This window comes from Synchiropus splendidus, chromosome 1 (genome assembly GCF_027744825.2).
Source record: "Synchiropus splendidus isolate RoL2022-P1 chromosome 1, RoL_Sspl_1.0, whole genome shotgun sequence".
NCBI classification, from domain to species: Eukaryota; Metazoa; Chordata; class Actinopteri; order Syngnathiformes; family Callionymidae; genus Synchiropus; species Synchiropus splendidus.
This window is the reverse complement of record NC_071334.1, coordinates 2,808,511-2,824,815: the sequence shown is the minus strand read 5'-3', so window position 1 is coordinate 2,824,815 and position 16,305 is coordinate 2,808,511. Positions and strand designations below refer to the sequence as shown.

Sequence of the window (16,305 nt, the reverse complement as noted above, 5' to 3'; positions counted from 1 at the left end):
CAACTCATTTTCAGTCGATGCTTGTAGATAACGATGAATGACGGTGAATGCAGCAGTGGTCCAGCTGTAAACAACAGTGATGGGGCCTCACCATCATCACTGTCGTTGCATGAGAGATGAAGAAAAGAATAACCAATGAATAAGATAAACATCTGAAAAAGCTATTGAATTGGATATCCCCGACTGACGTCATAACATACACACCCGACTTTGGGTTACACCAACTTCTCTTTAATAGTGTACCATCATTTCTGACAGTCATAGTACAGCTACTTAAAATAGTGACATGACAACCTCTGGCATCCAAAGGCTTAAGACTTCACTTCTCCATGAAGGGAGATCTGATGAAAGACCCTCATGTGGGCCATATAGTTCTTTCTCCGTGTAAAATATTTCCCACAATGGGAGCAGAGATAGGGTTTTTCTCCAGTGTGAACTGCCATGTGAGACTTCAGGGTCCCACTGTCTTTAAAAGAGCTACCACACTCAGAGCAGATGTAAGGCCTCTCTCCAGTGTGAACTCTCATGTGAATATTCAACACACCTTTCTGAGAAAAACATTTGCCACACTGAGTGCAGCCAAATGGTTTTTCTCCAGTGTGAATTCTCATGTGACTTGTCAAACCACTGGGATGTGCAAAACATTTACCACAATGAGTACAGCTAAAAGGTTTTTCTCCTGTGTGGATTCTCATGTGTTGTTTCAGCTCAGTTGTACCTCGGAAATATTTAGCACACTGAGTGCAGCTGAAAGGTTTTTGTCCTGTGTGAATTCTCATGTGTCGTTTCAGATAGGCTGTAAATGTGAAACGTTTATCACAGTGTGTGCAGTGGAAAGGTTTTACTCCAGTGTGAATTTTCATGTGAGCTTCCAATTTACTTTTTCTAGTAAAAGATTTACCACACAGAGAGCACCTAGAAGTTTTTTCTCCCGTGTGTTTTCTCATGTGCCGAGTCAGGTTAAGTGAAGCAGAGAAACATTTGCCGCAATGTGAGCACTTAAATGACTTTTTTTCCCCTTTTTGTCCACAAATGTTTGGATCCTCAACAGAGTTTGAAGCAGAATGATTGTTACTGGTTTCTCCCCAGTCTTCACTGTCGTCAGTGTCAGATTCAGAGCACAGCGACCTCTGCTGGTCAGCATGAAGAGATGTGTCCAAGTCGCTGGCTGGGTTTGGTCCTCCACACTTGTCTCCATCAGCTTCTGTTTTCACTTGTTGTGTCAAGCTGCTGATTCCAAGTTCATCATCCTCACTCTTCACAAGAGACAGGGGGGAGGCTGTGGTTCTGTTGACTTGACTCTCAATTTCTTCCTCTTCTGTTTTCAGTTGTTGATCAAAGCTGCTGGTTCCAGCCTCATCATATTCACTCTTCACATCAATGAGGAAGGTCTGGATCTCTTCTTTTTCTTCTTTAATGAGAGGATGTTCTTGTCCCTCTTGACTCATACTGGAGCTGCACTCCTGCTGTTCTGAAGTATCTTCTCCTTCGATCATCAGCTGCTGTTGGAGATCTGCAGGGACACACACACAGAAAAAGCCAACAGAGTGAAATGCAGTTCTCAGTATTATATTTAAGTTCCATCAGCTCAAGAAGGCAACACGTGTATCTTGACAATCATCCTGAAGTCACTCTGAGCAACACACGATCTCAACATACAAGGAGCAGGTGGAGGGATGATATCACTTCACTGGCCTGGGAGCGTCTGGGGATCCTCCGGCCGGAGCTGCTGGATGTTACCCAGGAGAGTTTAGCACAGCCTTTTGAAGCCCCTGTGACCCGGCAACGGATTAGGATGGATGGATGGATGGATGGATGGATGGATGGATGGATGGATGGATGGATGGATGGATGGAACTAGTCTTGCACCACAGCCGTCATCGTCCAAGCCCTTAGCAAATCTGACAATCTCACAACTGAGATTGAAACTTGAGGGTGCAGGTATTGGTTACAAACTTTTTACTTTATTTATTGGTGGAAAACCACATGGATATGCTCAGATCACCATGTCACCACAAAGACATGTGATGGATCTTGATGGAGGCTGGAGGATGGAGTGAAAACAGGTAACTTTTGTGATGAGTGCCCTTTTATTCCAGTTTGGGCACCAGACGGTTGAAATAAACAGTAGTGTCCCTGTACCTGGTCTGCTGTTCCCCATCTCCAACATGATTCTGTTGTAGGACTCTTTCCATCTCTCCAGTCTGGACATTTTAATCCACCTGAAGATTTCACAGAGAACAACACTCAACAAAAACAGAAGCATGTCACATGAATCGAAACTGAAGTCACTGTATGTTCACACCAAACCCAAACAACATTGAATATGACTTTATTGCATGATATTGCAGATCATTAAATTGGATTATTTAAGTTCCAAACTTCTGACTTCAGCTCCCAAAACCCAGCTCCCTCTCCCCTGCAGCGCAGCCCCTCGCTCCACCCCCACTCACCCGTCACCACTGAACCCTTACAGGAACAGCATGAACATCAACCCAGAACGTTACAATAGATGCACGATCAAAGAATGTGAACGATGAAGTCTAATCTAAAAACCAAACCAGAGAAAAGAGACTGGTCAAAACACAGGCGCTGACCTCGCTCCGGATACAGACGCAGCTTCCTTGGCTTCTTCAGTTAGCTTCAGGCTAAAGAGCCACAAGATGAGCGGATATCAACACGCATCGACAGACACGGAGTTTTCTGGATAGAATTTAGACGAATGTCTAGTGAATCCGAGGAACAATGATCCACTAACTGCCCAATAAAACAACTGTTGCACCAGCAGAAATCCAGGAATAAACCAGGAAGCTGACGGACGCAGACAGAGAGACTCACTCGAGGTCAAACACCCGGATGTGTTCCCGAGAGAAAGGCTCACTGGCGCCCCCTGACGGCTCCAACGAGTCAGTTACAATTTAAACTCTTTCACGATAGACACGCAAGTATTAAAACAATAATCTATTAATGGAGCCTTGTTTGACAGTTCCATGTTGCATGTTGATCATAATGTAGCGACCTGGTGAACTGTGACGCAAGGGTTTGTGGGTAGTGAAAAAAACTGTTTTGATGTGTTTGATTTGTTGTTCCTTTATTTGGAGCAGAAGACTCTCGCTGTGTTCAGTGGTTTGGGGGTGTGTTCTACACACACGATAAATCTGATCAACAAACACTGTGGGACCATTAACAGGCAGCTAATCTCATCTAAAACCCTGCTGCTTCATTGTCAACTCAGGTGCTGGAATAGTGAAGAAACCAGAGTGGACTGTCACCAATAGCCAGCGCTCCTAAAATCAGACCTGATAAATCCATAGGAAATGAACACGTGACATAGCAGCCTGATACTCTGAAGAAAACAAATGGCTGATCAGACACTTGTTAGTGATCTAAATCATGAAAAGTTCCCGACTTGACTCTCACCCAGGTGAGGACCCAGCTCAGGAAGATTAAGGTGAAGAAAGCAGAGCAGGTCCAGACGGCATCAGTTCCAGGCTTCTGAAATCCTGTGTGGACCAGCTGTGTGGACATGTCCAGCACATGTTCAACCTGAGTTTGAGGCTGGGCATCGACCCTCTGCTGTGGAAGACATCCTGCCTGGTTCTGGTGCCAGAACAGTAAAACCTGATGTGAATTTTGTCATTTATTTTTCTCATGATATTTATCTCTTGTCTTTGAAACAATGTGCTGGACTGACGTGTGCACACAGACAGCACTCATTCCTCCAGCAGAGAGCGCTATAAAGCAAGCTTCTGAGTATACGTCACAGGTCATATGTGATCCAGGAAGAGTCATCACGATACATGTTATATGGACCAAGATCTGCAACATTTCGTCTCAGATTTCAGTTGGGAATTACTTTCGACTTTTATTTTGGCGCAGAATATACAGCGTGAGACATTTTCATGGCATCTCTGCCTCTCGTGTGTCACGCTAATAACAGTCCACCAACTTCTCTTTTATAGTATACCCTCATTTCTGACAGTCATGATACAGCTTCTCAAATAGTGATATGTGATGTGATAGGGCAACCTCTGGCGTCCAAAGGCTTAAGACTTAAGTTCTCCGTGAAGGGAGCTCTGATGAAAGACCCTCATGTGGGCCATATAGTTCTGTCTGTGTAAAATATTTCCCACAATGGGAGCAGAGATATGGTTTTTCTCCATTGTGAATTATGATGTGTGACTTCAGGGTCCCACTGTCTCGAAAAGAGCGACCACAATCAGAGCAGATATAAGGTCTTTCGCCAGTGTGAACTCTGATGTGAATATTCAACACACCTCTCTGAGCAAAACATTTACCACACTTGGTGGAGCCGAAACATTTTTGTCCAGTGTGAATTCTCATGTGACTTGTCAAACCACTGCGATGAGCAAAACATTCACGACACTGAGTGCAGCTTAATGTTTTTTCTCCTGTGTGAATTCTAATGTGTTGTTTCAGCTCAGTTGTACTTGGGACATATTTACCACAGTGAGTGCAGCTGAAAGGTTTTTATTCTGTGTGAATTCTCATGTGTCGTTTCAGATAGGTTGCAAATGTGAAACATTTACCACAGTGAGTGCAGTTGAAAGGTTTTACTCCAGTGTGAATTTTCATGTGAACGGCCAATTTATTTATTGTAGTAAATGATTGACTGCACAGAGAGCACCTCGAAAGTCTTTCACCCGTGTGTTTTCTTATGTGTGAGTTCAGGGTCCCACTGTCTCTAAAAGAGCGACCACACTCAGAGCAGATATAAGGTCTTTCTCCAGTGTGAACTCTCATGTGAATATCCAACGAACTTTTCTTAATAAAACGTTTATCACACTGAGTGCAGCTCTTAGGTTTGTCTCCTGTGTGAATTCTTAAGTGATTTGTCAAAGTACTATGACAAGAAAAACATTTACCACAGTGAGTGCAGCTATAAGGTTTTTCGCCTGTGTGAATTCTCATGTGTTTTTTCAGGTCGGATGTATTTCTGAAACATTTACCACACTGAGTGCAGCCAATAAGTTTTTCTCCTGTGTGAATTCTCATGTGGTTTGTCAAAAAGCTTTTCTGAGAAAAGCGTTTACCGCAGTGAGTACAGCTATAAGGTTTTTCTCCTGTGTGAATTCTTGCGTGGCGTTTCAGATCAGATGTAAATCTGAAACATTTACCACAGTGAGTGCAGCTGAATGGTTTTTTTCCAGTGTGCATTTTCATGTGAGCACTCAAAAAACTTTTTGTCGTAAAAAATTTACCACACAGAGAGCAGCTAGAAAGTTTTTCTCCCGTGTGTTTTCTCATGTGCACAGTGAGGGTACGAGAATGAGTGAAACATTTACCACAATGTGAGCACTTAAATGACTTTTTTTCCCCTTTTTGTCCACAAATGTTTGGATCCTCAACAAAGTTTGAACCAGAACGAGTGTCACTGGTTTCTCCCCAGTCTTCACTGTCGTCAGTGTCAGATTCAGAGCACAGCGACCTCTGCTGGTCAGCATGAAGAGATGTGTCCAAGTCGCTGGCTGGGTTTGGTCCTCCACACTTGTCTCCATCAGCTTCTGTTTTCACTTGTTGTGTCAAGCTGCTGATTCCAAGTTCATCATCCTCACTCTTCACAAGAGACAGGGGGGAGGCTGTGGTTCTGTTGACTTGACTCTCAATTTCTTTCTCTTCTGTTTCCAGTTGTTGATCAAAGCTGCTGGTTCCAGCCTCATCATATTCACTCTTCACATCAATGAGGAAGGTCTGGATCTCTTCTTTTTCTTCTTTAATGAGAGGATGTTCTCGTCCCTCTTGACTCATACTGGAGCTGCACTCCTGCTGTTCTGAAGTATCTTCTCCTTCGATCATCAGCTGCTGTTGGAGATCTGCAGGGACACACACACAGAAAAAGCCAACAGAGTGAAATGCAGTTCTCAGTATTATATTTAAGTTCCATCAGCTCAAGAAGGCAACACGTGTATCTTGACAATCATCCTGAAGTCACTCTGAGCAACACACGATCTCAACATACAAGGAGCAGGTGGAGGGATGATATCACTTCACTGGCCTGGGAGTGTCTGGGGATCCTCCAGCCGGAGCTGCTGGATGTTACCCAGGAGAGTTTAGCACAGCCTTTTGAGGCCCCTGTGACCCGGCAACGGATTAGGATGGATGGATGGATGGATGGGTGGATGGATGGATGGATGGATGGATGGATGGGTGGATGGATGGATGGATGATGGGTGGATGGATGGATGGATGATGGATGGATGGATGGATGGATGGATGGATGGGTGGGTGGGTGGATGGATGGATGGATGGATGGATGGATGGATGGATGGGTGGATGGGTGGGTGGGTGGATGGATGGATGGATGGATGGATGGATGGATGGATGGATGGATGGATGGATGGATGGATGGATGGAACTAGTCTTGCACCACAGCCGTCATTGTCCAAGCCCTACGCTAATCTGACAATCTCACAACTGAGATCGAAACTTGAGGGTCCAGGTATTGGTTACAAACTTTTACATTATTGGATATGCTCGGACCAGTATGTCACTGCGACGACCCATAATGGATTTCAAAAACTTTATGTCTGTGTTGAACCAAATCAGTAAAAACAGGTAACTTTTGTGATGAGTGCCCTTTTATTCCAGTTTGGGCACCAGACGGTTGAAATAAACAGTAGTGTTCCTGTACCTGGTCTGCTGTTCCCCATCTCCAACATGATTCTGTTGTAGGACTCTTTCCATCTCTTCAGTCTGGACATTTTAATCCACCTGAAGATTTCACAGAGAACAACACTCAACAAAAACAGAAGTATGTTACATGAATCGAAACTGAAGTCACTGTATGTTCACACCAAACCCAAACAACATTGAATATGACTTTATTGCATGATATTGCAGATCATTAAATTGGATTATTTAAGTTCCAAACTTCTGACTTCATTTTAATTGATGTCCTTTTCAACATGACACCATAATTACTTTACTTTTGCAAACGGATGATTGTGTGCAGAATCGATGTGACAGGCAGCTGTCGGTTGATCACTCAGTATAGTCATTACAGGGGAGCAGGTATGGCACCATGGCTGAAGAGTTCTCTACAGTGTTGCAGGACGACACAGCACCTGAACTGATGGTGGAAAAGAAGCACGTTCTTCCATTTCAGAGTGATTTAGATGTTAAACCGTTGATGCTCACGAAGCACGTTCATGTGTTTCGCAAAGGATCATGGGATGATATTATTATTCAGTAGTGATGGGTCCAGCGACACTGAGGCGTCGATGCGTGCGCCGAGCTTCCAGGGCAAACCCCGTGTCGGTGCACGTACCGCTTTAAGAAAGTCACGTGACCACTACCGGAACCGTGTCGACACAGCGGTCCCGCGCCAAACTGTGTTTATAAGGAAGCGCATCTGTCAACAGGACACGTTGCACGTACGGAAGACCCGCTCTTATACTGGAAGTCCATGGAGGCAACGTTCCCTCACCTATTTATATTGGCCACACAGGTGTTGTGCACACCGGCCTCTTCAGTGCCTTGTGAGAGGAGCTTCTCAAAGGCGGGGGAAATTGCCTCAAAAAAAAGAAATGGACTGAATAACAAAACGCTGGAGAAACTAATTTTTTTGAATAAAAATCTTTAATTACAATGAGTCCATTCTCATTCACAACACTTTTACTTAGGCATTCAGACAGATGTTCACTTAATTTATCAACTGCGTCTCGAATATCAAAGATTTTTTTTTTTAATGAAATTACGTATATGTAAAAATAATGTGAATGCAAATGCCTAATCAATGGAATTGGATAAAATTGGTTTGACAGATCAGTGTCAGATGACCCTGTCAAATGTTTCCTGCAAGTCCACCAGGTGTCAGTATTCAGCAACACAGTGTCAACACAGTGTCAATACAGTGTCAACACAGTGTCAACACAGTGTGTCACTATGTCGAAACGATACAGGATGCCTCATCTACCCATCACTATTATTCAGACACAACACAAGCTGGAAGTCATTCTGGCGTCTTAATGGTGAATAAACCGAGATCAGACAGACAAATAAGACTACACAACAACATATAGTATCAATCAAAGAATGTGAAGGACGAGGGGAGTCTAATCTAAAAACCAAACCAGAGAAAAGACCGGTCAAAACACAGGCGCTCACCTCGCTCCGGATACAGACGCAGCTTCCTTGGCTTCTTCAGTTAGCTTCAGGCTAAAGAGCCACAAGATGAGCGGATATCAACACGCATCGACAGACACGGAGTTTTCTGGATAGAACTTAGACGAATGTCTAGTGAATCCGAGGAACAATGATCCACTAACTGCCCAATAAAACAACTGTTGCACCAGCAGAAATCCAGGAATAAACCAGGAAGCTGACGGACGCAGCCAGAGAGACTCACTCGAGGTCAAACACCCGGATGTGTTCCCGAGAGAAAGGCTCACTGGCGCCCCCTGACGGCTCCAACGAGTCAGTTACAATTTAAACTCTTTCATGATAGACACACAAGTATTAAAACAATCATCTATTAATGGAGCCTTGTTTGACAGTTCCATGCTGCATGTTGATCATAATGTAGCGACCTGGTGAACTGTGACGCAAGGGATTGTGGGTAGTGAATTCTCCTGTAAATAGCAGTGTTGTGATGTGTTTCATTTGTTGTTCCTTTATTTGGAGCAGAAGACTCTCGCTGTGTTCAGTGGTTTGGGGGTGTGTTCTACACACACGATAAATCTGATCTACAAACACTGTGGGACCATTAACAGGCAGCTAATCTCATCTAAAACCCTGCTGCTTCATTGTCAACTCAGGTGCTGGAATAGTGAAGAAACCAGAGTGGACTGTCACCAATAGCCAGCGCTCCTAAAATCAGACCTGATAAATCCATAGGAAATGAACACATGACATAGCAGCCTGATACTCTGAAGAAAACAAATGGCTGATCAGACACTTGTTAGTGTCACTATTGAGCTCCTCCATGGACCTGCTGCAGTTGGCCGACCAGCCTGGCATCGATGTGCTCTCTGGACTCAGTGGAGGAGGTGGGAGACAGGAGGACTGTGGCCAAGCTGTCACCCCTGATGGACCTGTCTCACCTCCTCCAGGAGACTCTGACAGCACTGGACGGCGCCTTCAGTCACCAGCTGATCCACCATCGCTGCACGGCGGAACGATTTTGACGCTTCTTCCTCCTGTAAGGTTGTGCAACAGTAAAACCTGATGGAATCATTGTCATCTATTTATCTCATGATATTTATTTCTTGTCTTGCTTGATAGTTTGTGACGCCACTGTTTTTTGTTAGTTTTGTGTGTGGTGATGGTTGTTGAATGTCTTTGATATTTGTTGTGTATCTTCGCTGTGACAGGTTAAATTTCCCCACCGTGGGACAGATAAAGGACATCTTATCTAATGTGTGATATTCTTCGCTGATTTTCTTGTTTTGCAGCTTGTCCTGAAAACCCTTTAAAAGTAAGAATGGCAGCCTCTTGACCGCCCCATCAGTGATTTTTCAGCACTGCTCTCCTTTGGAATGTAACTGCAACTCCATTTTACTCCCCACGTAAGTTCTCTTCATTCATTCTGGCTGCTGTTTACGTCCTGCCCAGCGCAGACGTCCGTGAGGCTCAGTGGGTGCTCACAGACCAGGACCTGCATGTGGAGTGAACTGCTCTGGACTCTCCCATTATTGTGCTTGGTGACTTCAACAAGGCGACTCTGAGTGAGGAGCTTCCCAGGTACAAGCAGGTGGTAAAATGTCCCACCAGAGAGCAGAGCGTGCTGGATCACGGTTACACATCAGAATCAGAATCAACTTTATTGCCATGGTTATTGGGGATCCCACCAACTAGGAAAGTGCTAAAATAAAATAAAATAAAATCTGGACACTAACTGCTGAACCTCCAGCCACCAGTCGGTGAAGCTGATCAAATCTCAGATGGAGATGAGTCGGCTTACAGGAATGTCCTTCCTGAGGCAGCTACGAAAACTTCGACTGCCGACGAAGTTGCTGGTGGAGTTCTACACAGCCATCGAGTCAATCCTCCTCCTCTATCACCGTCTGGTACAACAGCACCACCTCCAGGGAAAAGGGCAAACTGCAGCGCAATGTGCCTTGCATTTATTATACAATATTAATATCATTCATTGTTTGTTCTACTAATAAAGCAGTTATTCACAGATGCAGGAATGCTGGAGGAGGCAGTGTGGCTGAGTGGGTGTGAGAATTTGAAGTTGCAGGTGAAGTCCAAAGACGGGAGTGAAGCACACTGGAGGAACAAACATTAGAACTCATTGGAGGGTCCAAGGTCAGACAGAGGAGGCTGGGAAGTACCATCTTCTCCAGAGCTGGAAGGAGCTGGCCCTGATGAGAGCCACCTGTGTCAGGTAGGGGGGCGCATGCCTTGTGGTCGTTGCCATGGTTACGAGGGAGCCAGCGACCAGGACTGGCGTCAACAGTGGAGGACCAATCGGACGAGGACGGAGCCCATGTAGAGGAACTTTTGGGTATAAAGGGTCAAGACCTCAGACAGTTTTTTGTCACTCTACCAGACTTCTGCTAAGGCTAAGTCATGTAGAGCTGCTGACCCAGAATTCTGCTTTTGTATTAGACTCCTCTGTCAGGGAAGACATTTCTTGGATATAACATAGAGTGAACAAACACGCGGAGGTACACGGGAGGTGTATTTCCAACATGCTCAGAAGGTGATGGGTTGCAGGCTGCCACCTCTTCAGGACCTGTATGTCTCCAGGACCCAATGAAAACCTCAATGAAAGAATTGGGTTTATGAGCATGATGTGGAAACTCGTCCTCCTCTTTGACACTGCCACTGTTGCCCATGATGCCCTAAAGATCTGTGGCGGATGGAAATATGACCAGCAGGACTGAAGTCATTTTGCTGCTTTGAAACAATGTGCTGGACTGACGTGTGCACAAAGACAGCACTCATTCCTCCAGCAGAGAGCGCTATAAAGCAAGCTTCTGAGTATACGTCACAGGTCATATGTGATCCAGGAAGAGTCATCACGATACATGATATATGGACAAAGATCTGCAACATTTCATCTCAGACTTCAGTTGGGAATTACTTTCAACTTTTATTTTGGCGCAGAATATACAGCGTGAGACATTTTCATGGCATCTCTGCCTCTCCTGTGTCACACTAATAACAGTCCACCGGTCAACAACACGGAACAAAACTTCGCAACAGGTTGAGTCTCTCTGTCTGCGTCCTTCATCTTTTATTCCTGGTTTTCTGTTTCTCTTAAAAGTAGTTTAACAGGCGAGTTAGCAGCTCATTTTTCTGCCAATTCACCTCATATTTGTTGAAATTGGATCCAAGCAACTCAATTTCAGTCGATGCTTGTAGATAATGATGAATAACAGTGGATGCACCATGATCACTGTCGTTGTGAGAACATACACATCCAACTTTGGGTGACGCGAACTTCTCATTTATAGTATACCCTCATTTCTGACAGTCATGATACAGCTTCTCAAATAGTGATATGTGATGTGGCAACCTCTGGCATCCAAAGGCTTAAGACTTCACTTCTCCATGAAGGGAGATCTCATGAAAGACCCTCATGTGGGCCATATAGTTCTTTCTCCATGTAAAATATTTCCCACAAAGGGAGCAGAGATATGGTTTTTCTCCAGTGTGAATTATGATCTGTGACTTCAGGGTCCCACTGTCTCGAAAAGAGCGACCACAATCAGAGCAGGTGTAAGGTTTTTCTCCAGTGTGGACTCTCAAGTGAATATTCAACACACCTCTCTGATCAAAACATTTACCACAGTGAGTGCAGCTGAAAGGTTTTTATTCTGTGTGAATTCTCATGTGTCGTTTCAGATCGGCTGCAAATGTGAAACGTTTATCACAGTGAGTGCAGTTGAAAGGTTTTACTCCAGTGTGAATTTTCATGTGAGCGGCCAATTTACTTTTTGTCGTATAAGATTTACCACACAGAGAGCACCTCGAAAGTTTATCTCCCGTGTGTTTTCTCATGTGTAACTTCAGGGTCCCACGTGCTTTAAAAGAACTTCCACACTCAGAGCAGATATAAGGTCTTTCTCCAGTGTGAACTCTCATGTGAATATCCAGCAAACTTTTCTTCATAAAACGTTTAGGACACTGAGTGCAGACATTTGGTTTGTCTCCTGTGTGAATTCTTAAGTGACTTGTCAAACTACTTTGATGAGAAAAACATTTACCACAGTGAGTGCAGCTATAAGGTTTTTCGCCTGTGTGAATTCTCATGTGTTCTTTCAGCTCGGTCGTACTTCTGAAACATTTACCACACTGAGTGCAGCCATTAGGTTTTTCTCCGGTGTGAATTCTCATGTGTTTTGTCAAAGTACTTTGCTGAGCAAAACATTTACCGCAGTGAGTGCAGCTATAAGGTTTTTCTCCTGTGTGAATTCTTGCGTGGCGTTTCAGATCGACTGTAAATCTGAAACATTTACCACAGTGAGTGCAGCTGAAAGGTTTCTCTCCTGTGTGGATTCTCATGTGATTGCCCAATATAGTGTTTGTAGTAAAAGATTTACCACACAGAGAGCACCAAGAAAGTTTTTGTCCGGTGTGTTTTCTCATGTGCCGCGTGAGGGTAACAGAAAGAGTGAAACATTTACCGCAATGTGAGCACTTAAATTGATCGTTTTCTCCTTTTTGTCCACAAATGTTTGGATCCTCAACAGAGTTTGAAGCAGAATGATTGTTACTGGTTTCTCCCCAGTCTTCACTGTCATCAGTGTCAGATTCAGAGCACAGCGACCTCTGCTGGTCAGCATGAAGAGATGTGTCCAAGTCGCTGGCTGGGTTTGGTCCTCCACACTTGTCTCCATCAGCTTCTGTTTTCACTTGTTGTGTCAAGCTGCTGATTCCAAGTTCATCATCCTCACTCTTCACAAGAGACAGGGGGGAGAGTCTGGTTCTGTTGACTTGACTCTCAATTTCTTCCTCTTCTGTTTTCAGTTGTTGATCAAAGCTGCTGGTTCCAGCCTCATCATATTCACTCTTCACATCAATGAGGAAGGTCTGGATCTCTTCTTTTTCTTCTTTAATGAGAGGATGTTCTTGTCCCTCTTGACTCATACTGGAGCTGCACTCCTGCTGTTCTGAAGTATCTTCTCCTTTGACCATCAGCTGCTGTTGGAGATCTGCAGGGACACACACACAGAAAAAGCCAACAGAGTGAAATGCAGTTCTCAGTATTATATTTAAGTTCCATCAGCTCAAGAAGGCAACACGTGTATCTTGACAATAATCCTGAAGTCACTCTGAGCAACACACGATCTCAACATACAAGGAGCAGGTGGAGGGATGATATCACTTCACTGGCCTGGGAGCGTCTGGGGATCCTCCGGCCGGAGCTGCTGGATGTTACCCAGGAGAGTTTAGCACAGCCTTTTGAGGCCCCTGTGACCCGGCAACGGATTAGGATGGATGGATGGATGGATGGATGGATGGGTGGATGGATGGAACTAGTCTTGCACCACAGCCATCATCGTCCAAGCCCTTAGCAAATCTGACAATCTCACAACTGAGATTGAAACTTGAGGGTCCAGGTATTGGTTACAAACTTTTTACTTTATTGATTGGTGATAAACCACATGGATATGCTTGGACCACTTTGTAACCGCGAAGACACATGATGGATTTTGATGGAGGCTGGAGTTTTTCTGTGTTGAACCAACCCAGCAAAAACAGGTCACTTTTGTGATGGGTGCCCTTTTTTCCAGCTTAGGCACCAGACGCCCAAAATGTCTGACGTGTGGTGTCCCTGTACCTGGTCTGCTGTCTCCAGTCTCCAACATGATTCTGTTGTAGGACACTTTCCATCTCTTCAGTCTGGACATTGTAATCCACCTGAAGATTTTACAGACAACAACACTCAACAAAAACATAAAAGCAGAAGCATGTTACATGCATCAAAACTGAAGTCACTGTATGTTCACACCAAACCCAAATCACATTTAATATGACTTGCATATCGTTAAATTGGAATATTTAAGTTCCAAACTGCAGAAAATAAGTAGATTTTGTAGTTGATGTACCTTTTCCTTTTCAACATGACACCACAATTTAATATGTAGCTTTTGCAAACGGATGATTGTGTGCAGAGTCGATGTGACAGACAGCTGTCGGTTGATCACTCAGTATAGTCATTACAGGGGAGCAGCTATGGCACCATGGCTGAAGAGTTCTCTACAGTGTTGCAGGACGACACAGCACCTGAACTGATGGTGTAAAAGAAGCACGTTCTTCCATTTCAGAGTGATTTAGATGTTAAACCGTTGATGCTTGACATCACGAAGCACGTTCATGTGTTTCGCAAAGGATCATGGGATCCGCGAGTCCTCAGGGCTTCTGCCTGGACTTTTTGAAGCTGAGACAGAGGAACAACAAATAAGACTCTCAGTGTGGCAGCCCTCATATGAGCCCTGGCAGTGCACCACTATCATTCACATGGAGCAGAAACCCTGCTCATTCTGAACTTTGACGTGAGAATCTCTGCATGTCAACTCTGGAGCTGCTGTCATTGGCGTGAGTACAGGAACTTTGATACGTACTGAAACACCAACAAACTCCTATTGGATGAATACAACTGAACTTCACAGTGAATAAGGACAACCAAAGTGAAGAAAGCATCTTCACTCATCCAGAGTGACAGCACTCATGATTCAGCGTCTCAGTTGGGAGTCTTGCCATCACACTAAATCACGCATTAAAATGCAGCAACAACTCACATCTGACGGCAGCACTGTGTGCGATGTGACCGCAGTTCACCACCTGAACCGCTACATTTCCATCGTCATGTGTGTCAGTTCCATTTTCTATAAACAAACTGCCTCATTTAAGCTGCTTTAAATGCTTTGGTGATTGGGACCAGATGGGACGCAAAGGAACGACTCATCCGCCCATGTTTGTAGTTCATCAGACTGTACAACTCTGCTGTGTAGTTAACACCACGTGCAATGACCTCTGGACCTGCTGACCACCTGTAACCAGCAACCATCACCATATACACCTCATCTGATACTGTGACATGTACATACCACCCCACATTGCACTAAACTATTGTAGATTTGTACATTTTGTATGTTATGTTTTCACTCACTACCTTCTTATTTCTGCACCTTATCGTAACCTTTACACCCACTGTGGCTCTAAGAGCTCCTGTAACAGTGAACTTCTCCTTGGTGAGATGAATAAAGTCTTATCTCTGCAGTCCTGAAACGTGAAAACTGCATTTGACCAAAGCAGTCGTTTTTCAAACTTCAACTTGTTCTACATTTTTAGTTACAAGCGCTTCAAATGTCTGGACGTGAAGCCATCCTGTTAGTATGTTTTGATATCTTCTGACCACTGCTGGTCAAGACAGGAAGGAAGGAACAGACGATTCTGCACACAACGATCCATGTACGAACTGAAAATACTTCGTATTAAAGCACTGTTTATAACACGTATGACAGGTTGATAATAGACGTAAAAGCCCACATTCAGATATTATTCAGACATAACACAAGCTGGAAGTCAATCTGGTGTCATGTTGGTAAATCAACTGAGATCAGACTGGTCAAAACAAAGAGGCGCTCACCTCGCTCCGGATACAGACGCAGCTTCCTTGGCTTCTTCAGTCAGCAACACAGTGTCAACACAGTGTCAATACAGTGTGTCACTGTGTCGAAACGGTACAGGATGCCTCATCTACCCATCACTATTATTCAGACACAACACAAGCTGGAAGTCATTCTGGCGTCTTAATGGTGAATAAACCGAGATCAGACAGACGAATAAGACAACACAACAACATATAGTATCAATCAAAGAATGTGAAGGACAAGGGGAGTCTAATCTAAAAACCAAACCAGAGAAGAGACCGGTCAAAACACAGGCGCTCACCTCGCTCCGGATACAGACGCAGCTTCCTTGGCTTCTTCAGTTAGCTTCAGGCTAAAGAGCCACAAGATGAGCGGATATCAACACGCATCGACAGACACGGAGTTTTCTGGATAGAACTTAGACGAATGTCTAGTGAATCCGAGGAACAATGATCCACTAACTGCCCGATAAAACAACTTTTGCAACGGCTGAAAACCAATGAAGCCAAGGGACGCAGACAAAGAGACTCACTCGAGGTCAAACACCCGGATGTGTTCCCGAGACAAAGGCTCACTGGCGCCCCCTGACGGCTCCAACGAGTCAGTTACAATTTAAACTTTCTTGAAAGACACAAAAGTATTTAAACAATAATCTATTAATGGAGCCTTCTTTGACAGTTTCATGCTGCATGTTGATCATAATGTAGCGTCCTGGTGAACTGTGACGCAAAAG

General features: G+C 44.3%; 2 protein-coding genes and 1 pseudogene across 5 annotated transcripts; all 3 read right to left on the bottom strand.

Moving 5' to 3' along the window:
- Nucleotides 1-220: 220 nt before the first annotated feature.
- On the bottom strand, nucleotides 221-2,838 carry LOC128752624 (oocyte zinc finger protein XlCOF6.1-like). 4 transcript variants are annotated; one of them, XM_053854053.1, is made up of 4 exons: nucleotides 2,598-2,838; nucleotides 2,143-2,222; nucleotides 1,660-2,044; nucleotides 221-1,513 (listed from the first exon to the last, which is right to left on the bottom strand). In XM_053854053.1, exon 4 carries the CDS (start codon nucleotides 1,494-1,496, stop codon nucleotides 312-314), a length of 1,185 nt encoding a protein of 394 aa, XP_053710028.1. In that variant the 5' UTR covers nucleotides 1,497-1,513; nucleotides 1,660-2,044; nucleotides 2,143-2,222; nucleotides 2,598-2,838; the 3' UTR covers nucleotides 221-311. The 4 variants fall into 4 exon arrangements, with proteins under 4 accessions (XP_053710028.1, XP_053710019.1, XP_053710002.1 ...); XM_053854044.1 differs by having other exon boundaries at nucleotides 1,696-2,044; XM_053854027.1 differs by lacking the exon at nucleotides 1,660-2,044.
- A 685-nt stretch (nucleotides 2,839-3,523) lies between these two features.
- LOC128752431 (gastrula zinc finger protein XlCGF26.1-like) lies at nucleotides 3,524-8,365 on the bottom strand (annotated as a pseudogene).
- Nucleotides 8,366-11,050: 2,685 nt separating this feature from the next.
- LOC128752562 (zinc finger protein 501-like) lies at nucleotides 11,051-16,119 on the bottom strand. The gene is made up of 3 exons (XM_053853891.1): nucleotides 15,874-16,119; nucleotides 13,757-15,688; nucleotides 11,051-13,127 (listed from the first exon to the last, which is right to left on the bottom strand). The coding sequence occupies exons 2-3, from the start codon at nucleotides 13,872-13,874 to the stop codon at nucleotides 11,785-11,787; spliced, it is 1,461 nt and encodes a 486-aa protein (XP_053709866.1). The 5' UTR covers nucleotides 13,875-15,688; nucleotides 15,874-16,119; the 3' UTR covers nucleotides 11,051-11,784.
- Nucleotides 16,120-16,305: the final 186 nt, after the last annotated feature.

Excerpts from the sequence above, each read along its gene's own strand:
- LOC128752624 (XM_053854027.1), bottom strand. The coding sequence starts at position 2,212 with ATGTCCAGACTGGAGAGATGGAAAGAGTCCTACAACAGAATCATGTTG. Across the intron at positions 1,514-2,142 it reads GATGGGGAACAGCAGACCAG|ATCTCCAACAGCAGCTGATG; the intron begins GTACAGGGACAC and ends GTGTCCCTGCAG.
- LOC128752562 (XM_053853891.1), bottom strand. The coding sequence starts at position 13,874 with ATGTTTTTGTTGAGTGTTGTTGTCTGTAAAATCTTCAGGTGGATTACA. Across the intron at positions 13,128-13,756 it reads GACTGGAGACAGCAGACCAG|ATCTCCAACAGCAGCTGATG; the intron begins GTACAGGGACAC and ends GTGTCCCTGCAG.